This window comes from Pipistrellus hanaki (genome assembly GCF_964339955.1).
Source record: "Pipistrellus hanaki genome assembly, chromosome: 10".
Classification (NCBI taxonomy): domain Eukaryota; kingdom Metazoa; phylum Chordata; class Mammalia; order Chiroptera; family Vespertilionidae; genus Pipistrellus; species Pipistrellus hanaki.
This window is the reverse complement of record NC_140512.1, coordinates 60,392,730-60,415,959: the sequence shown is the minus strand read 5'-3', so window position 1 is coordinate 60,415,959 and position 23,230 is coordinate 60,392,730. Positions and strand designations below refer to the sequence as shown.

General features: G+C 39.2%; 1 protein-coding gene across 8 annotated transcripts in view; it reads right to left on the bottom strand.

Annotated features, from left to right (window-relative positions):
• CADPS2 (calcium dependent secretion activator 2) overlaps positions 1-23,230 on the bottom strand; it is a 434,503-nt gene that overhangs the window by 61,393 nt on the left and 349,880 nt on the right. For all 8 annotated transcript variants that reach the window (XM_084897688.1, XM_084897684.1, XM_084897685.1 and 5 more), the window contains 2 exons: positions 15,587-15,690; positions 9,222-9,378 (listed from right to left, as the gene is read on the bottom strand). In XM_084897688.1, coding sequence (XP_084753814.1) covers positions 9,222-9,378; positions 15,587-15,690 — 261 coding nt within the window. The remainder of the gene's footprint in view (positions 1-9,221; positions 9,379-15,586; positions 15,691-23,230) is intronic.

The window sequence follows — 23,230 nt, the reverse complement described above, 5'->3', positions numbered from 1 at the left end:
GGAGTAGGAAGTAATTATAAATACTGAAGAATTTTCTCCTCTCTCTAGCTTAGGGGTGTCGAACTCAATCAGAGAAGGGGCCAAAATCTAAAATCCAGCCTAAATCGCGGGCCGAATGGTTTACTGAACAGTCATAAACTGACAATGTCATAAACTGACAGCGGAGTGCAGTGATGACAGCGCGGTGCGGGCCACATTGCAAGGCCTGGCGGGCTGGATTTGGCCCGCGGGCCTTGTGTTTGACACATGTGCTAGCTGATATGTGTATTTTTTAAAATAAGTCTTTATTAGTTTTAGAAAAAGAGGAAGGGAGAGAGAGATAGAAACAGTGATGAGAAACATTGATCAGCTGCCTCCTGCATGCTCCCCATTGGATATTGAGCCTACAACCAAGGCATGTGCCCCGACTAGGAATCATACCAGTGACCTCTTGGTCCATGGGCCAACTTTCAACCATTGAGCAATACCATTGGTTGGTGATATGGTTTAGTATTTTTTGTGGCTAGTCTTTTCTGGCTTGTCTATATGCTAAAATATTTCCTATTAAAGTGGGAATAATAATTATATTTAAAGATAAATGTCTTATCTTTATGATACTTTCATTAGCACTAAAAGAGGCTTTACTTATTCCTGGAGATCCAATCATGGAGCTACGGGTCATGTAATTTAGTTCCTGTATTTTATAATTCCTGTAATTTAGTTCATGTATTTTATATCTGATTGTCTTTTTAACCCTTCCCCTGCCTCTCTTTATCACTACTGCTATTGTACTAGTCCTGGCATTCTCATCCTTTGCCCTGATTATTGCAATAATCTCTCCTAACTATCTTAGGCTCCTCATTTTCCCTCTGTCAATTCATCTTCTTAAAATATAAAACTAATAATGTCCCTCTTAAAGATATAAGGCATTAATGGACCATCACGACCAACTCCAAAAGCCTTAACATGTTTTGAAAGCCATCCTTGAGCTATCTTAAAATGACCTGACTCAGTTCTATTGCCTGACCCATCTCCTGAAGTCCAACCATAACGATTTTCATAGTTCAGTTAAGGTACACAATTTCTCTTCCAAACCTTTCTTGAAATGCTGTCCCTTTGCCCAATTACTCCTTTTCCTCTTTACTCTCTTTTTAGACTTCCACCATGCTCCTTGTTATACATTTGCATTGCTTACATATATCTTTCTCCCTACACAGGTGCAAGGTCCTTGAGGCAGGGACCAGGTCTGCATTCTTAGTAGCCAGCAAAGTCCTTCACTCAGAGCAAGTTTTCAAATGCTTGTTGAATGGATGACTATTTAGATACAATATTAAGATTACCACATAATCTACTAAGGCTTGTGTATCTCTTCATATTTTGTATAAAATATATGGCATTAAATAATAATGTTATGAGAAATCCTATATTTGACTTATATGTCTAAGATCATACTGCTAAAAACTCTACTGGATATGAATGTTGGCCACTTTGTCTCTTAAAATCTATCTATCTATCTATCTATCTATCTATCTATCTATCTATCTATCTATCTTTCATCTTGATTTCAGAGAGGAAAGGAGAGGGAGAGAGAGATAGAAACATCAATGATGAGAATCATAATCAGCTGCCTCCTGCACAACCTACATATGAGATTGAGACTGCAATGCAGGCATGTGCCCTGACTGGGAATCAAACTGTGACCTCCTGGTTCATAGGCCAACGCTCATCCACTGAGCCATGCCGAATGGCCTATGTCTCTTATTTTAATAAAGGGAGAATTTTCTCTGTTCAGTCATGATACTTGATAGCAAATTATTACATCCTACAAAATTAGGAAAAAGTGAAGATTTCCTGTATTTCCTAAGACCTGTCACAAATGCTGACTCTGCCCAAAAGTCTGCTCATGTTTCAGCATAATGTTCCTTTTTATATTTAAAAAGTCAATTTATAAACCCATATTCCAAAGTTTTAGAAAACTGACAATTGGCAGTATTATTTATTTGGTAACTAGATTCAGGAAATGGGAGAAAGAAGGGAGGCAGAGATGGAGACAGTGAGAGGGAGGAGGAGAGAGAGGAAGAGGAGAAATAAAAAGAAAATACACAGTGAGGGGGGAAGAAAAGATAAAATCCAGTTTCAAATGGCAAGCCCACAGAAATACATGACACAGTGCACTTCTGTATGTAAATGTATGCTCCTTTTCTCAGTTGCCCATATGCCAGTTTGTAATCCACTCCTACCAGACACTGTCAAAAGCCCTCTTGCTATGTAGCCCCAGGCATCAGAATGAGGCTTCTACCCTTTCCATATGGTTCAATAAAGATAGGCTATAATTTGGGGCTGCCACCTGCCAAATCAAGCTTTTACAAGACACCTATTGCAACCGCTCATTGGAAGAGGTACGTTCTCAATACGACTTCATCCGAGGTTGCTTCTGATATTGTACTTGATGTGAGGTAGAAAGGACTGCTCAGAAGGAATCTCAAATAGTGCTTGCAAGAACAGACGTGGAGGATCAGCATGTACTTTATTGATAAAAATAATCTCCCCTCTCCCCCCCAAACGATTCCATGTTTCAAAATATCATCTGGTCAGAAAATACTGAAGCATCAATGACATCAAGCCCAAATGCACAATTAGAGATGACAAAAAAAAAGCAAAAAGACTTAACTACAAGGTAAAGTAGAGATGCAGATGAGCCCAATTATTTTAAATATCCCAATAATTAATAAATGAGTGTTAATTATTTATATACCAGAAAGTCTTACATTTACAAAAAATACTTGTCATAGGCTTTTAATAGTAAGATTCCAACAGAGAATTTAAACCAAGATTCAATTATTAACAATTACTGGAATAATAATCACTCGGCAAATGAAGGATAAGGAGATAAAAAAGTTTATGTACTGCTTTTAGGGTAAAAATACCATGTTGGCTCCTGGACCCATATTAGCATTTTACATTGTGCCAACCCCTTCCAATGAACATCAATGGATTAATAGGAAGAATGGATTAGTTCTAATTAGGCATTTTGGAAGGAAACGAGTAATCTGTGATCAAACTAACTCCCACCAACCACAATAGAACAACAGCCTTTGCCACAAAATAATTATTCAAGGGACTATAAATTATGTCAACTGTGAACAATGCAAGTACAATGGGCTAAGATACAAACTTAATAGGTCACTCTCCCTGTTGACAAATCCATATAATGAGGATCCCAATCACAGGAAATATGTATATAGGCTTCAGGAAATGTTAGGAGGATCACAGCCTAGAACAGCATTATGTAAAACACACACACACACACACACACACACACACACACACACACACACACACACACCCTGAGGTCTAAGAACAGCATTCAGCTGAGAATCCAGCACATTAAGTACGCATTCAATAAATGTCTGTTTATTGAGTGAATGCCCATAAAAATCCATCCCCTAAAAGAAACTCTGAGAGATCCCACCGAAGTTGAAGTAGAATAAGAAATTCATTGGATGTTATAATATTTTCCCTTTAGTTTAAAATTTGGTAATTATTTTATATAGTTTGATAATATTAATTTATATCATTACTGGGATATTAATCTCCTAAAGCTGCACCAAACTCTCCTTTTCCCCTTGAGGTTTTTAATAAAAAATATCCATCCATCCATTGAAAATACCAGAGAATAAGACCCCTGGTGTTATAATGCTCATTATGTTTGGGCCAAAATGCCAGTGTGGGTCCCCCTGTGCTCACGGGGCCTTTAGTAGTTACAGATGCTCCCAGGAATCTGCAGTGAAAGACATACAGGCATTCAGAGCAGATTATTTTCTTTAAGGCACTAATTTCCTAAAAAAAAACATACAAAGCACATTAAAACTTCAAAAGGTCTACATGTAGTAAAGGAAAAGGGTGGTACTATGGAATTTACTTGAAAAAAAAATCTAGTGGCTCCTTGCTTTTATATTTATTTTTAGTATACTGGCTGGTAAATCAAATGCAAACAAACAATTTCAAATTCAATCAACTCTGGGGACTGGAGCTAAACACACATTCACATTTCACAGTCATTTCATCATTTGTAAAAGGGCTTCCAATAGAACTAAGCTGGCCTGCAGCCCCGCCTGAACACAGGCCTTACGTCCTCTCTGCTTTGTTGCTAATATGTGTACAGATATCTCTCTACAAACAGCAATTCACGAATTTCAGATGCACAGCTCTTTTAAGCACTTGAGGTAGAAGAACATGCAAGTGTCAGCACTTTATGTTTCAAAGCTTGAAGGTTAACCTAATACACAATGTGGTGACCTAGCAGTTCTTCATTTGAAAGAAATTGGAAGAATCATATCTGATACAGCCGAAGTGTGAGAGCAACCAGCGGGACTTACACCTCTTCATTTCTTAATGACTTTTTTGATAATGAGAGGGTGACTTTGCCAGTCACTCTGGGCTCTATTATGGCTAATTTGACGCCACTTCACTCTCTTTGCTAATTATTAACACTAGCCTTTTTATCCTCATGAGACACTCCGATTTTTCTTCCCCCCCCCCCCCCGATTTTTATGAGCTTATCTTTAGGAAGGTGAACGTCTCAGAGAACAGGTTTCCACTTAGAGTAGAACTCGGACATTTATTATTCCTCGAGGCAGAGATGCTGTGACATTGATTGTATAAGCACGGGTGTTCTTCAGGATGGCTTTAATGTGCTAGCGATGTGAAAGGGCTGTTAATTAAAGAAGAAGAACCGCGGTATTTTTTCACTTGGGAATTAGTTCCCAGTAGAATGGTCATTTGCCACTTGCTAGCATATCCACAGATTAAAAGGTGACTAGCTCCGAGGGTTTGCCTTTCCGTAGTGTGGAAAGATGGGATTTGTGCCATTTGCAGATGGCTTTCCTTGGTCAGAAGCGGTCACTTGCCATTCCTCTATCAACAGGACAATGGTGCGCAATAGCATGCCAGGGTAGAATCTATAATGAGCTTTACAGTCATTTAGTATCATTCAAATACCATGTTAATTGGTTTATTATAAAAACATTTATTTCCCCTCCATTCTAATACATCTCGTTTTCAACACTGTTTCCTTAGATGCCATTTAAAGGGACAGCCCATCCAACTACCTCCTTAGTTGGCGGGGAGGGGATGATGGTGGGAGGAAGCAGGGGAAGAGACGAATGAGATTGTAGCCTGTTTAGGACAGAAGTGAGAGCCTGAGTGTGTTTTCATCAGTCCTGCCCTGGGAACCAGTGGGTGAGTCTATGAGGGGCGGGAGCATGGGGACAGTTGCTAAAATGATGGTGCAGCTGGTATTCATCCCTTAGGAAAACCACATTTCATCTCCAAGGGTTCTTAAGACTTAGACTTACCTAATCATGCCCGACTATGAGAAAAGACACATGCCCCAGACAGGGCTTTCCTCCTTAAAATAGGAACTGAATTTTATTGCATCCCTTTCCCCAATAATTAGTTCAGTTTCTGGAATTCTCACCATGGACACTTTGTGACATACATGCTAAGACAGCTTTATAGACCAAGACAGAACTGGAGGCCAAGTGATCAACTTGAACTCCCCTCTGTGCCTGACTCCCTGTGAGCCAGCCCCTGACCAGGCCTTGTCTGCTCAGGGCTTTGTCTCCCCAGCTGGAAAATAAAGGTCTAAGGACCCTTCCATGCACCTACAGAAAAACACCTATTTTGAAATATCAAAGCATAAATATTTTAACAAAAGTAAGAAGGCAAACAACCAGTGGACTATCTAAATTCGTCATTAAAAACCCCAAACAGAGCCAGCTATGAAGATTTCAAGGCACAAGTAAAGTACACATTCTAACCAACACCTTCTTTAGTTGGAGACATGTTAGTAATTTTTATTTTGGAAAAGCAAATAGGGGTGACATTCTTAATAATAAATCTCAATCATTTAAAAAATCTATATGTAATTAGTAGTATACCATGTGTGAGATAACAAGAAGCACTGTCATTCAGCAAATTACCTCTGGTTCCAAAGCTGGACATTTCAGACCATCTGTTCTTGTTGCCCTGAGCTGGTTAAAGTTGTAATTAATTAGAATATGGACTGTAACTATAATGGGGTCAATCTGATAAAAAGTCAGACCATGGCAATAATGTAAGAATCTTCTTATCAATGGGGGCTAAAAGGATAGAAGCTTTATATTTTCCTATTGGCTTTCAAAAGGACAATTTGGGGGCAGTATAAGTTGACATTTAGCATTTGAACTCAATTCACTAAATCACTATGTAAATATTTCAGGAATTTAATAAAACAAACAATTATTAACAATATTCATTATTATCAAAGGTTATATTAATAGCCAATCATTATGCTTTACTAATATCTGAGCTATTACTCAGTGGTTTTGGCTTTGGATCGTTTCTTGTGAGTTTGGGGAGAAAGCCACCGTATTCTCCTTCAATTCCCCAGTCCACAAGGCACTCCCAATGCCAAAAGGAAATTAGGACACTGGGGAACCTTTCTACTTACCTCACTACACAAAGGTGCTGTTTTCCTCTGAAATAATTGATGTTTTCTAAAAATCTGTTAATCACCACAAAGTCAAAGCCAAGATCTAGACTTAACGGCCCTTCCACAAATAGATAATATTCAAAAGAGATCAGTAATAAGTACTTTTGTGTTTTGTTTGAGCAATGTATACCAAAATATCATAACATAGAACAATATTTTATGCATTTTATAGCAGCCAATGGTGTAGAAATGGTTTAAAACAGGAGAGAAACATAAAACTATTTTGAATTAAATATTTGCAAGTCTGGCTAAAAATGCAATGATATTTTAACCGTTAGCATTCTTCTATTCTCATTTTAGTGGTTTTTAAAAATAAATATAACTCTTATAAATTTATACTTGCAATGTGAGAGCTCTTTTTAAAAATAAATATTAAAAGATGTTAATTTATTGAGTTGCAGTAGAGATTCCCCAAGAAAGCTTCTAAGACATCTTCATGTCTTGTTTATTATATAAATTCTAAGATGATGAATAAGTTAAATGATTTATCATGTTTACTAACAGTTTGATTATCAACATTAGTGAATAAACTCCATACTAAATTTAAATATGATCATTTCTTAAGTTTTTATGCAAATGGAGAAAGCAATGTTAGAAGTAATCTTACATTAACTTATTTTTAGTTAGAGACTTAATGCATGATGCCTGCATTCCTGCATTTTTTTTTTTGGAGGGGGTAGCAGGTTTATTGTTCTATACTTGTCTTAAAATAATATTAACTCTGACGTGATTTCTTAGCAAAAAAAAAAAAAAAAAAAAAAAAAGAATGATCGTAAGAGACTGGCAATAAAAAAGGACATTCCAAGTATGTCAGCTAGCAGGCAAGAAAGAATTTGGAACTTAAAAACTGCAATGAGAAGCCATGGGTTGTGTTGTTCAGTGGTTAGAGTGTCAGCCCATGCACCATGACTTTAATTCCTGGTCAAGAGCATGTAGCTGGGTTGCAGGTTCAATCCTCATTCTGGTTGGGGTGCATGCTGGAGGCAACCAATCCCTATCAACGTCTCTCTCTCACATTGATATCTTTCTCTTTCTTCTTCTCCCTTAGCCCCTCCCTCTCTCTAAAAAGCAATGGAAAAATATCCTCAGATGAGGATTAACAAACAAAACAAAACAAAACAAAACAAAACAAAACAAAACAAAAACAGACTTGGATGAGAATAATTTGCAAAATGAATAAATCAGAGTTTGGAGAAAGCAGAGTTCAGTCTAGAATGGGAAGAATGTTATAGAATAGGTAATTAATGATCTCATGATTACTACAAGCGTTGGAGCAAGCCTCTCAATAGGTACCAAACTAGGGCTACGGGGAACTTAAAAGAATCCTCCTAATATATAAAAAACCAGGGACTGTCATGACCAAAACAACCAGGCAACCGAACACAGGCTACTTGGGCGACAAGGCCAGCAGGGGGGTTATTAAGGGACGGCCAAACGACTGAACAGCATGTTGCATGGGGTGACCAGGCCGGCAGGGGGGTTAGTGAGGGATGACCAAATGACTGAATAGCAGACTGCATGGTGTGACCAAGCCATGGGGGAGGGGACAGTTGGGAGCAACCAGGCTGGCAGGGGGGCAGTTGGGGTCAATCAGGCTGGCAGAGGAGGCAGTTAGGAGTGATCAGGCCAGAAGGTAGAGGCAGTTAGGGGTGATCAAGCAGACAGGCAGGCAGGTGAGTGGTTAAGAGCCAGCGGTCCCAGATTATGAGAGGGATGTCTGACTACTGGTTTAGGCCTGATTCTGGGGAATGGGCCTAAATTGGCAGTTGGACATCCCCTGAGCGTTCCCAAATTGGAGAGGGTGGAGGCTGGACTGCAGGGCTCCCCCCACCCCCAATGCACAAATTTTGTGCACCTGGCCTCTAAAAGGTAAAAAAATCTGTATGTTAACAAATGAACTCTGCCCTGTCTGGGTGACTCAAATGGTTAGAGCATTTCCTGTACACCAAAAGATTGCAGTCTTGATTCCAAGCCAAGGCACATACCTAGGTTGCCTTCCATACACGCCCAACCAGCGATCAAACCTGATCGCTGGTTGGGCGTGTATGGAAGGCAACTGATCAGTGTTTCTCTCTCCCCCTTTCTCTCTCTCTATAAATCAATAAAAAATATTCTTGGGTGAGGATTAAAAAAAAAGTCTCCCTAAAATTTTGATGAAAAACTAGGTTTGTTCTGATTACTAGGAGACCACATAACAAAATAATTGAGAGTAATATTGCTTTGGAAAAATTATCTCAATAGAGAACCTTTATGACCTATTTAATTTCTAAATACTGAGAGAGCAAGCTATACCATGTCCTATGACCTTTGGAATCCCTTTCAGAACCAGTATCATCACAATGCATAGAACAATGGTTACTTTCTAAGGTGTCTTTCAGAGATCTAAGTATTCTCAAGTGCTTTAGAAATGTTAACCTTTGAAGACTTTCTGACTCATAAGATACAATGAGAAGGGTATCTATGTTATCCGTCCTTGAAAAAGCCAGGAGAGTAGGAATAAGAGGAATTGCAGAGCCAGGGAGCACGGTGGGGGTTAGCTGGTCTCCCCAGATCCCGGCCTGATACACTCAGGGAGGAAGAGCAAACATTCATGTTATCCACGTTGGCCTGTTGAGCAGCTGCAAGAGCTCTGTAAATGTACTTTCCAACACACAACCTTCTCCCGCCTCTCCCCACGTTATATACTACAGCAAATGGAAGTGCTTACTGTCATTTCTGAGGAAATTATTAAGCAGTTGGAAAAGAGGAAAACTATCCCAGGAATCTTGTGGCTGAGCCTCCAGTGCCGTATCCATATCCACTGTGAACAAAGCCCAAAACTTCTCCGCATGCTCCGCCAGTAAATCCGGCCACCAGGCAAATGCCTGTCAAAGAATAAGGAAATACCGTAAAAACAAATTCCTTGTTAGAAACATACACAAAAACTATGCCACTCTTCAATGCACATCATTATAAGTGCAGTTGTAGCTGTAGCTGGTCTGGCTCAGTGGATAGAGCATCAGCCTGTGGACTGAAGGGTCCTGGTTTAATTCTTATCAAGTGCACGTAGCTCGGTTTTAGACTCATTCCAGCCCAGTGTGGGTGCATGCAGGAGGCAACCAGTCCATGTGTCTTTCTCACCTTGGTATTTCTCTCTCTGTGTCTCTCCTCTTCCCTTCCACTCTCTCTAAAAGAAAAAAAAATCATGTTAAGCGAAATAAACCAGTCAGAGAAAGACAAGTATCACATGATCTCACACATATGTGGAATCTAATGAACAAAATAAACTGATGAATAAAATAGATTCCGAGATATAGAAGCATGGGAAGAGATCAACCGAAGAACTTGTATGCATATATGCATAATTCATGGACAGACAATAGGGTGGCAAAGGCCTGGGGTGGGGAGAGGGGAGCAGGCTAAAAGAGGTCAATGGGGGAAAAAGGGGACACATAATACTTTCAACAGTAAAGATTTAAATTAAAAAAAAGGAAACTAAAAGAAAAAAAATGGAAAAATACCCTTGAATGAGCATTAATAAAAACAAAACAAAAAGTGCAGTTGTAGTAGAATGTTGTAGAGCATGAAACCAAATGTTTTAATGTTTGCAGAAAAAAAGAAATATTGGAAGTAAATACACCAAAACATTCATAGTAGTTATGTTTAAATTATGACATGTGGTATTTTTTTATTTTATATATTTTTCAAATGTTCTAAATTAAACATGCATTTTTAAAATATAGCAATGATGGCCATTTTGTATTTTATTTCTATTTTAGATTTTATAATTTATTCATCAATGCCAAATGTGCTTATTATTTTGAATATGTGTATCTATAAAATTTCTTCTCACATTTAAAAATAATTGCTTTTTATTTGTAGTACATCTTTTATGGATCTAAGGTCTAATACTAAAACACACTTTCATACAGATTCCTCACCCTCCAATGTGCATTAGGTCCTCTTAAATAGTCTCTCTGATACCAGGTATTTTTATTTCACAGATCTTAGCATTGCATATGTGACTACATATGTGAATATTTTTAATGTTTGCCTCTTAAATTAGACTTTATACTCAACTAGGCATTTTCTAATGCCTTTTAGGTAATGGCAATAACCATTTTAAAAAATCTGTGCTGTTTAGATAATCACAATAATCAATTATTTATTGATTTGTTTTTTAATCTTTATTGTTGAAAGTATTACACATGTTTCCCCCCTTCCCCCATCCCCCTTTTCCCCAATGGCCCCTTCTAGCCTTCCCCTGCTCCCTGCTCCAGGCCAATAATGGACACATTATTGCCTGTGTCCATGGGTTATGCATATATGCATACAAGTTTTTTGGTTGATCCCTTTCCACCTACCCACCCACCCATCCCCACCTTCCCTCTGAGATTCGACAGTCTGCTCTATGCTTCTATGTCTTTGAATCTATTTTGTTCATCAGTTTATTTTGTTCATTACAAAAGTTAACTTGGAAGACAGTGCCGTGGTGGGAAACGGAACATAATTTTCTCTTAAAAAGTAGCTTCAGGTGACAAGATATTTTCATCAACTTGAAATTTTCATCATATTTTGCATAAGCATCATTTATGATAATGTTCCCCTTGATGGTGCAAACTTCCTGATGTAAACCAATCTGTGATGAGTGCTTACTGTTCTAAGGAAGACCAGAGAAAGCTTTAAGCAATCACCGTCTTTCCAAATAAAACTCAAGAGCTGCAAGTAGTTGACAACAGAGGGTCAATTCTATATCTATCCCCTCCTCCTTTTTGCCACCACCCTGGGTGGCAGTCATCCAATCCGGGTTGGCAGTGAGAAGAGGGGCTGTCTAATCTCCTCCCTAGAGTCCACCTTCATGAGAGAGGCCCGAGGTTCCACAGCATCAGCCTCCACCCAGGAGGAGAAAAGTCCTCTGAGAAATGCTTCCATCTGAAGGACAGGGATCAAAGTCATGATCATCTGGGTGAAAGATGCTAAGTGCCTCATTTGTGTCAAAAAGATGGCAGAGGCAGAAGGCCATGCTTTCTTTGATTACGAGGGAAATACAAAACAAAACTTGGCTGTGATTCTTTAGCCATACCTTTTCAATTAAGGTTCTAACAGTAAATAAATATTGTTCAGTGAAAACAACATGTGAGGCAGGCCAGGGTGACCATGGTCAGAAAGCCGTATTTACTGAACGTGTCTGAAAACAGTGGCAGCTAAGAGTGACCCCTGAAATGGAGCAGAGCACTGAGCTTTTGAACTTGGTGATGAGATGGGAGTGACCATGTGACTTTCATTTCCTCATCTGCAAATTGGCAGCAACAATGCTTGCCCTAACCGTCCCCAGAGTTGTTGCTGTGAAAATTCAATGACTATAAAAATCTCTTGCTGAACAAAAGTAAAAAATAAAACAAAACAACACACACAAAAAAACAAAAGCTTTAAAACAAAACTAACTTTGTAATTACAAAAATTAGTTGAAATTTATACAGCTTATCATATAAATTTATATATTTTAAAAATAGTAATGCTCCACATGAATTGAATAGTTTCTATGTATTAACTACTGTTCTAAAGGCCTTTAGAGGTCCGATGCACAAAATTTGTGCACGGAGCTCAGCCCTTGCAGCCCCAGCTTCATCCGGAAGGTCATCCTGAAGGTCATTCGTCCATCCAGTTTAATGAGCATATTATGCTTTTCTTATTATAGATATCTTAATCCTCTATACAACATTTTCAGGTAGATGGTATCATTTTCCTTATTTTATGTTGTCATTCATAAAATTCAGAGAGATAAATAACTTGTCCAAATATCAATATTCATATAGTTGATAATAGGTAACAGAGCAATAATTTGAATCCCAGTCAGCTGGAGTGCAGAGACCAAGCTCTTATACATCACTATATACAGGGGAGGGCAAAAGTAGGTTTACAGTAGTTTGTATGGAAAATGATATAATAATGAAATAAATGTACAAGAATAAACTCTGTTTGGCACACTCATAACTGCAAAACTACCTTTGCCCTTTCTGTATGTATGTATACATGTCTGTCTATCTATCTATCTATCTATCTATCTATCTATCTATCTATCTATCTAAATATCCTTTTGCACATCAGACCACTGGTAATGTTCTCTGATTTTTTCATGTCAGGGCATCTATTATGGTATGATTTCTTTGTGTCTTTTCTAATTTCTTTGAGGTCTGAGGCTTTTAATTACTTTACCTTCAAAATATAGTTAAATTTATAATTTACAACAAAAAAGGAGGATGCCTACATAAATGAACAAAACCAGTGAATCTGATTTTGACGTGTATTATGTGGTCCCCTCCCCCATTTTTTCTGTAATTTGTACTAGTAGATGCTGCTGAAAACTCTAGACATCCCAGTGCCTAAGTTACAATCCGTCCCCCACATACACATACACATACATACACATACACATACCTCAACATGTGTTGAGTGTCCATGTTCTAGAAATATTTATGCTGCTTTGAAGAGTCAGTAGAATGGACTAGAACCCTCAGGGTGACAACTAAACTACTGGCAAACTAACCAAACAATTTTTACAAGTCTTTAGTTGATCAAAATGTCTCCCTAATTGGATTCATACCTGAATACAAATACTGAAATAACCAAACGAGATGATAAACTGAAAATACTTTAAAAGATATACCAGGGTAAAGGCCTATTCTTATTACTATATATTTACACATTAGTAAGTGGTGAGCAAACATGTTGGTAGATATTTTTGTCCATGCAATTTCATTGGACAGCTGTTGCTGCAAATGGAATCGTGCCTCTTGTACCTTAGGCATCTGAAAGCCACTTGCTGGTCACCTTCTTCCAAAATGAGGGACATTTGTTGGGCCAGAGCCTGATCTAATCCTAAACCCAAACCCACCATTAAAAACATGTTGGTTTATCTCACTGGCTATCCAGTTATAAATACTATGCAATTACAATTAATTCTTTGCAAATGGTTTTGTAATCAGACCAATTCATTCCCTAATATTGTACAGAGAAAAAGATAGATATTCTGGTTAAAACAAACCAAACCAAACTAAACCAAAACAACAACAACAACAACAACAAAAAACACACAAAAAAAAACTCCCAAACAAACAAAAAATAAAACCAATATATTAAAAACTCCTCAGTTGGTCGATACTTAGGTGGCTGGCAATAATTATGCATGCATTTATTAATAAGACATAATAAACTCACTACAGAAACACTACAAAGGAAAGATTAGTCTAGTCAAAGAAATAGTCTTTAATTCCAAAGAGAAGAACTAAATTGGCTTTAAAATGAACTACTATCCAAGTGGGGTCTATCTTATCTTCACTGATTTTTTTATTCCATATTAGAAAAACAGCAGAAACAATTTTACATACCTCTCTTCCCTGAGGGATTCCAAGAATTTGGAAGCATTGTGAAATGGAAAAATGTCATAGTGTTACAAAGCATTTTGAAAAGAGATCATTATAATAGTTCTATATTTCAGCATATAGCAGAGGGATATTTATGAGTTATGGTTATCTCTGTTCAATAAAGCCAACTCAATTTTTGAGGATTAGAAAACAAATAATATTTATATTTTAATTGTTTTTGGATACATGATATTTCAGTAAGCATTCAGTAACTGTGTGAAGTATATAACACTTATTAATTACATTTTTAAAAGGTTATTCTTTTCATTAGTGCAGGAAAATTAAATGTGTTTTTTGTGAAATGTATGAGAATATTAGATATTTCACCTGTGTAGTTGAAATATACTGCAATTGGATATGCAATAAAAAGAACTTCAATTCAAAAAGTCTAATACTCTGATGATAATGCCGTTTAACAAAAGACAAAGACAAACAGGCACATATATTTTATCATATAATCACTTCCATTGTAACATAGCAGTAGGACTCGCCTTGAAAAGATCCTCCTGGGAATTCATTTCAAATCATTGAAGCAGCTGTTTCTTCAGTTTAAAATAAAATATCCATAACAAGTTCACACATGACAGATGTAAGGTAAAAACTAGACTCCACTGTGTGAGCTAAAAGCAGATGTTTTGAATGATCATATTTATAACCAGATACAATAAATCTTAGTTACCTATGGTAAGGTTTCATGAATACTCTTTTCCAAGAATTTCCTTCCAATATACTTCATGCAGTTTCTTATATTTTGAAGAACTAGCCTTTATTAAATATAAATATCCTAAAAATTCTTATGTATCTGGTTATCTTTTATTCTTGCTCATTTCATGTGCTTCTTCAAGAATAAAAGCATTATTAGGGTGCTGGCATTTAATACATTTACTTAATTCTTCAGATTTCCCCTATCTAATTCCAATTCAGAAAACTCCTTTAAAAAAAAATAAGCTCATGACAACTAGAAAAAGTGATTCCTTTTAAGTCTTAGAATAAGCAGTTTGCCCGACAAATGACCACTCCATATTTTTAGTGAATGCTAATATATAATTAGGAGATCTAAAACCTATAAACAATGCAGGCTTAGTGAAAATTTAAAGAAAAGTTTGATGGTAAAAGCCAAAGACTAGAGTTATAAATGCCTTCCTTTCGATGCTATCTTCTAGTTTAGTTTATCACTAGCTTTCCTTTTGCACACTGACTGACATTTCTAAGCTAAAGCAATCATGGCTGCAGGAACCACAAGTGGCCCGGCATCACTGGGTGGGGTTCGTGTTCCAGGTTTGCTTCTTACTAGTTGTAAATCATTAGTATACCCCACAAGCTCTCCCATGCCCCCCTGCAATGAAGCTATTGTCAGGAATAGACATTAAATCTCTCTCTCTCTCTCTCTCTCTCACACACACACACACACACACACACGTATATACGTACCATTATATGTGTGTGAATATAGATACATACACACATATAATGGTACATATACACATATATGGCATTCCTTTGTGATATGTAGCAGTTGTGTTTCTAGGCAATGCACATCTGTTCTCGGTTTTCTACAGATAAATGGCCAAGTGTGTATCAAAGTCTAAGGGTAGGCCATTTCAGTATTATTCTTACTGTGGCAAAGCATCACGGGTAGCATTGTACAGCAGTTAAAACAGGTCGTCACCTCTGCATGATGCTCTTCATTTTGCTGTAAGACTTCTATGCAGAGCTCTGCCAGGTGAAGAACTTCCTCCAGCTTCCTAGCAGGAGTGGCCTGGCTCATGGTCTCTATATTAAAAACAAATCATAATGATGTTACCTTAAACATAAAAAGCCAAACATTTTCCAAAAGAATGTGAGTGCATATTTTGGAGACAGAAGAGATGCGATGCATACAAACACATTCTTTACAAAAAGAAAACCAGTTCACCCGACTGCAGAGAACATTTCACCCACAAAGCAATCCCAGGGAGCTGCGAGTGCTCTGCCATTCAATATACAAGAACTAGCAGGTGCATCCGCACATCAGATGCTCAACTTCTGCAATAAACAAGTTATAATTCTCCTCAAGGTCAGGGACACAAAGAGAGCAGATACCACAGTCTTTTCCTCCTCTCTGCATTGTATTATCAATACAATACCATTCTCACCAGATGAGTCATCCCCTGGATTGGCATTAGCAAAACCCATGCTTTTTTGTTGCTATTTAAATTCCCAGCCTGCCATGTCTATAGTTCACGCTGATCTTAAATTCAACAAGTACAAAGTCACCTAAAACAACTATGACAGCCTACAATTAACTGATTTCCTCCCCTCTGTTCCCTGCCCACCATCATCCCACCCCACACCCTCCTCCAGCTGGGAAGGAGGGGAAGGCGATTTGTAAACCTGAAGGTTCTTCCAGCATTAAGGTGAACTGGTAGAAAAAGGCCAGACCACAATGACATGAAGCACAGCTACTTGACGTTCAGTAACACCAAAGGCAGAGTCGTTGGTTTAAGAGATACAACCCAAACTGGCAGAAATGAGAAGAGCCCTGTGTAAAGAAACTGCTTTAAGATTGGATGTGAATAGAGTTTCCAACAAGGCCATTAAAGATGACCTTAGATTCATGGACCCTCCTCACCCCAGTATGGTGGGTTAAGGAAGGGAAATGACATTTTCAGGAAAAGAACTTCCTCTGTAGAACTTAAGAACTCTTTTTTTCCCCCTGCAACAGAGCTTTTCCCTCAACTTCTCCCTAAAACTTGAGACTTAAGTTTGGAGGAAATTCCTCCATTTGCTCTTAATTTGTTCCCAAGGGACATAAAATGAAGCAGTGAGACATGGCATAGGGTGGTGCTTGCTCATTAAATATTTATTTTAAGCATACTGTACTCTAGGTCGCCGCGTTTGATGGACATGGGGGTTACCATTCCCCAACCCTGGTACACATCTTGCTAAACGCCCCTGCAAGAAGAGCCATTGCCAGGGGTCAAGAGCACTAGGATTCTTCAGGAAAATGAGATGGCAGAACACCATACCCTTGAACCAGCCTACAATGCCCCTAGCTTTGGGAAGAAGGAGGAAGTATGAGACATGCTGCTGACAGTCAACCACTCAAACTCCAAAGTCATTACAGAAAGGACCCTTCGCTATCATCGATCCAGTCTTTCACCGGTTTCATGATTACTTCAACATCATCACACAAGGGGCACGTAAAGGAGGCTCATGACTTTGCACCACCATCTCCTCCATCTATCACAGCCTGGGGAGGAGGACAAGACCTTGAAGAAGAGTTTGAAAATAATGTAAACCAAACATAGCAGCACTGCAGGCATGTGAGAGTGCTGAGAGCAGGTAAATTCGGGTAAGTGCTCTGGGAAGGTAAGCTGGACCTGAAGCAGGTTCTAAAAGAAGTCACAGATGACCAGGGTAAGAAGAGGCGTTTCTAGAAATGTTTGTAAGATGGAGATGGGATGCATTTCAGAAGAAGGTGAGGAGGACGGTGATTACAAACATTACTGTTCACTAAGAGCCAATTAATGTGTCAGGCACAGCACTAGGAACTTCCCATGTGTTATCACACTAACTGTTTTAATAGCTTTAAGTTGTTTGCTTTTGTGTCCATAAAATGCAGAGACCAGGAAACAAAGCTTAGAGAGATAAAATGCAACAGCCTATGGGTGGGGAAGGCCAGACGGGAAGTTAATGAGGGCTCTTATCACCTCTGCCTCCTGTGCAAGGTGTTGGGGGATGGTGATGGGTGATGGAGCCCGAGGCTGGGCTCCTGCAGCCTTTGAGACAGACACTAAGTAGACTGGAAAATTATGTCCTCCAGGTAATTTGGGCCAACGTTTCCCAGCAGGGCGTCAGAATAAACTGATTTGAGGAAAATATGTGTGGTGATTGTACAGAACACGAAAGGCTTGGTGAGGTTGTGTGACGTGGATCCTGAGGGACAGGTCTTCTCGTGTGGAGATCTGTGGGAAGGCGGTAGTGGGGACAGAAAAGCAAGTGCAGGGATGCCTTGAGAAAGACTTGGCAAGTCCTCCTGAGAAACTAGAAATTCCAAGCCAGAGAAGAGTATAACCCAGATGCTTAGAAGCTACAAGGCTCAGAGAATGATGAAGCGCGGTGGGTGAAACCAGGAAATAGGTCTTCAATGCACCGGCACATATACTATATTAGGACCAACTACTACACATGATTAATAATAATTACAAAATCTACATACTCAGGGAGTTAGGACATCTAACTGCCTGGAAAACTCCTAACTCATTATCCAAGACCCAACCTTAATGCTACCTTAAATGTGGGACCTTTCTCCAAGTTCTGGGGCTGAATGTTGTGTTTTCTATGACAGGCTCAGAAACTGGTCTCATTATCGTGTGCTGCCAATATCTTAAATAGGCTTTGGACCATGCAGGGTACTTAGGGAATGTGTACTGAGAATGCACTAGCACAATATTTGGGAAAAGCCATGTTAAACATAAAATCAATACCCAAATGATTCCATTTAACTTTGTGTTGGACTGCAAATAGTGCTCTGTCACTAACAGGCCCAGGGTAGGCTGGACAGCAGGCCCCGCAGGGAACTGCGGCTGTGATGTGAGGCCACTGCTCACGGAGCTGATGAATGCTGGGTCCTCACATTATTCAAAACTTCTTTTTGAAAAATGTTTTCAAAATAATGTTTAATTCTCAAGAGCATATCACTTATATTTCTGAGTTTTCTCCGTGGTTAGAGTGAGGGTGTTGAGTTATGTTGAGGATTCTCAACTCAGGAGGTTAGGACTAGGTTTTAGGGCATGCTTGAATACCTAAAGGTAGATGCTAAATTTTGTGTACAGAGGCATTTTGTGGGAAGAGATCGGTTATAACTGTCAGATTCTCTAAGTGGTCTGTAAACCAAACAAATGCTAAGAATTACTGAACCATATAATCTCTAAGATTTCTTCTAGCTAAGAGATTCTATGCTTCCTATAAATGTGGGTTTTATTTATGTTGAATTATATTATTGTATTTCAACATACTTATAGGTGTTGATATCATGTATTTTTCATAGGGAGAGGCAACACAATTTAATTGGGCTTATCAAAGAAGATACACTTATTTTTCCTACATACCTGAGTACATTGTTTACTGATTTCTTATAACCATTCTGTGAATTAGGGAACTATGACCCTCATGTCCATATTAGGAAAAAGTGTGTTGGAAGTGTTAGAGAGGGTGTGTAAGGTCAAACAGATACTGGCCAAGATGGCATTAAAGTGTTACCTCTGATGCCATGTAAGCAGCAATAATACAATGATTTGAATTCTTTTTCATTTTCAGTTTTCTGAGTAGCAATAGCACACACACAAGCACACAATTGAATATGTATTTCAATAGGAACTTTTGAAATAGCTGAAAGCTGGAGGAGTTTATAAAGCCATCATATCCTTAGCCACAAGTAGGCAATAATGGAACAGAATTACCGAAAACTCAAAACTTAGTTCTGTTTACATGTGATTATGTCAAAACCAGCTTTTACATTTGACACCATCTTAAGAACAAACTCTGAAAGTGCCCTGCATCCTATTAAAACCTAAAACAGTCTTAAGCATTTTATTCTTCCCAGATTAAATTTACGGAGAGGATTGAAACTTTGTACTTGAACATAATGGCCACTCTGATACTTTAATAAGCAGCATTTTTGTCAAGTACACCATGAATGTCATCTCGTGCTAGCTCCCAGGGGACCACAGTCCAGAAGTTTAATGCGTTCTATAGTCAGAATGCTATTAGACAAAAAGGTTATCAATAGCTCCAGACAACAAGGTTATCAATAGCTCCATTAAAATTCTGAACACTGAATATTTGTGAATTCCTCTAACGGGCACACTTTCCCTCTTTTTGCAACATTGCTACAGCATTGCAGATGTCTCTATATTCTCCCAGCTTTACAGGTTGCCGGTTGTTGTAATACATTTCACATAGTGACATTTCAAACAAACATGCCCCAAGCAGCAAGGTTCCTTGACAAACCACAACACATTGCTCTTGGCTATAACTTGTCTTCATTTTGGAACATGTTTACTTTTCGCTGAAAACACTCCTTGGCTCCTCAAAGCCCTTCCTTTCCCTCTGCTTACACATCTACATTGAGGATGAGATCTCTCTGAAGAAAAGGTGGGGAGGTGGGAAGATGCAAAAAAGACACCGGACTGCTTTGCTTTAATTCTGCCTCAGGGATTGGGCATAGTACTTCCAGCACTTTCTCCTTAGCTGCCTCCCTTAGCCCATGTCCTGTCAAGTCTCTACTGATGGATACACAATGATGCCCTAGGGCAGTGGACAGAAAACTCATTAGTCAACAGACAGAGTGGCAACTGGCTCTCGGCTCTTTTGCCAACCTCTGCCCTAGGGCGAGTCTAGTTTGAAGAAGTGGCATTAGAAGTTTCTCACCATTTGCAGCAACCTGGATGGAACTGGAGAGCATCATGCTGAGTGAAATAAGCCAGTCAATGAAAGAAAAATACCACATGATCTCACTCATTTATGGATAATAAAGAAAATTATAAATTGCTGAACAAAATGATAGATTCAGAGACAATAAGGTATCAAACAGAAAGTCAAATTACAGCGGGAAGGTTAGGGAGAGGTGGGGGAGATAGGAGATCAACCGAAAGTCTTGTGTGCATACATATAAGCATAACCAATGGACACAAAACTCTGGGGGTGAGGGCATGTATGAGAGTGGGGTGGGGGCAATGCTAAGATATGTACACATATAATACCATAATAAAAAATGAAAAGGAGAAAAAAAGAAGTTTAGAAAATGTGGTTCTCAAAAGAAATTTCAATTGATGTCCTGTTGATATTTGGCTCTGTTGACTAATGGGTTTGCGGATCACTGCCCTAGGGGAAAGTTATAAAGGGACATGGAGAGACCCAAGATCACTTCATTTTTTCTCCGAAGAGGATATGTAGGAATTTGTAATGTGTTTGACCTTAACTTTTAACAGTTTGGTTGTGCCTGTACTTGCAGGAAACAGAATTCAGGATGGTCCTGGGTTGCAAGACATGGAAATAATCCCTTCACAATGGTGCCTTGTCTTCTTTTTCTTGCATCTCAGTCCTGGTGACCAGCTAGGGTGCCTTAAAAAATAAGTCCTCTATATGCACTCAGGTTTCTTGCTTGGCTCTTCTATAGCCAAGCATGGCCCTGAATTTGATTCAACAAACATGCTATGTAACATGTTTCTAACAAGTTCCCAGCGCATGCTGAGGATGTGGTCTGGGGAAAGCACTTATCCCTCTAGTAACAACTGAGGGATAAGACAATGAGCAAGGAAATATTTCTGCCTTCACAGAATTTATGTATATCTCTCCCTAACCCAATTATAAGGTAGACAACCACTATATATCATCCACTTTTGGTCAATATGAAGGAGTGATAGCTACTTCCAAGTCCCTCACTCTACAGAAACACAGGAAACACCACACTGCACACACGCACTGCTATGGGCACAGACATGATGTGTTCCAATTAGAGCTCAGGAAAGGTCCTGTGTGAGCCTTCTTCCACATGCAGACCCCTTTAGGACAGGCTGGCTGGCTCAGGGAGAGTCTACTGGCTTTCTGGCCTGTCCTGATCAGTTCTCATCTGGTGTCAACATACGTTCCCACTTTGCGCGACCCTGGTTGATGACTCAGTCGAAGGTCTACATTTTTATTGACGTTTTCAGACCTATCCTCTGCTCTAGGCACAGCACCAGAGCCTAGCACAAGTAGCCTCCTGGGAATCCCAATCCAGACCAGATCTCAACAGTCATGGGCCCTCTCAGCCCAAGAGGGAAGGCCCATAGGAGATCAGACTTTCTTTCCTGTTCTACAAAGCAGCCCCGCCCCTCCAAACCTGTCTGCCACTTTCCTTAGTGCATGTGACTAGATTAGATGATTTTGGGGGAACTCTCTTGACTTAGTCCACTAGGAGGAATAGTATATAACTTTCTGATTACATAAACTGCCCCAGAATCTAGAAGTGGTTTCTAAAACTAAACCCCACTTCCCAAATCCTTAGTCAAGGGGACTTACACTTACCCAGTGTCTGACTCCCCAGGACCTGGCTCTGTCAGTGAATGCAAGAGCAGGCTCTCATGAGCTCTCTCCTGGCTGTCCAACTGCATCCTAAGTGCTATTATAGTTCTATGAGTGCCAGAATATGCGGGGGTTTGGCCAAAACAGGTTTTCAGTTGTAATACAAATAAGTAATATAATAATTGAAACAGAATAATGCATTATTATTGGTAAACTGTTTCATGAACTCACAACTGTAAACCTACTTTTGCCCACCCCTGTATATTGCTGTAATCAATGAATGGAGTAGTGCATTGGGAACAGATCTGTGGTTCCACTTCAGCATGAACCAGAATGACCTGGAGGGCTTGCGAAACAAAGATTGGTTGGCCTCACTCTCAGGATTGCAGATTCAGTAGGTCCTGTGTGGGGGCCCAAGCATTCACATTTCTAACAAGTTCCCAGCGCATGCCGAGGATGCTGGTTTGGGGAAAGCCCCATGAGAACTGTCAGTGTTTATGGAAAACAAGGCTTACGGCGAAGACCTGTTTAGACTTTAGATCATTTACTCTGTAACCTGAAATCAAGCCACATCTTTACACAAACTCCATTTGGGAAAAGAGGTGACTTCCTGTAGAATCTGTACACGTCTTACTCTCTGTAGCGTTATTCTTTCTAGACAGGAGAGCTTACATATTTGGACAACCCTTTCTGTTATGTCCTCCCTATGGCTGCTTAAATCCACGAGACGACTAATGCCAATGATGTTTGAAAACAACGGGGCTGCAGCAGGCTAATACCCAGCCTTCCTTAGGGGCCAACTTGTGTAATGACCCTATCATTTAAAGCAACAGTTCCAGTTAATACCTCCTAGCAATTTACCATACTAATAGCACAGGGCTTTGGCATAATTGTCCTGTGGTCACTATTTCACGTTAACTACTTTACCTGGATTATCTTTCACCTCAGCAAACTCACTTTTAAGCAACATGGTCAGCTGTGGAACAAAAGAGAACTGGCCACTGGAGTCTAGGTCAATGGCAGCCAGATTGGATCTAATCTGAGCAATCTCCTTAGCCAACAGCAAGTGGAGACCCATGAGTGATAGGCCATAAAGCTCAGACAAGACACTTATGAAGGCAAATGTCAATGATGCCTTTTGTGAGTCTTTAGGGGGCCTATTCTCCTCTTAAGATCTTAAAGTAAGGTCTGGTAATGATGGAATTACAGGTAAAAGATTACTAGGTACATACACAAAATTTAATGTGCAGTGTAACATCTGTCT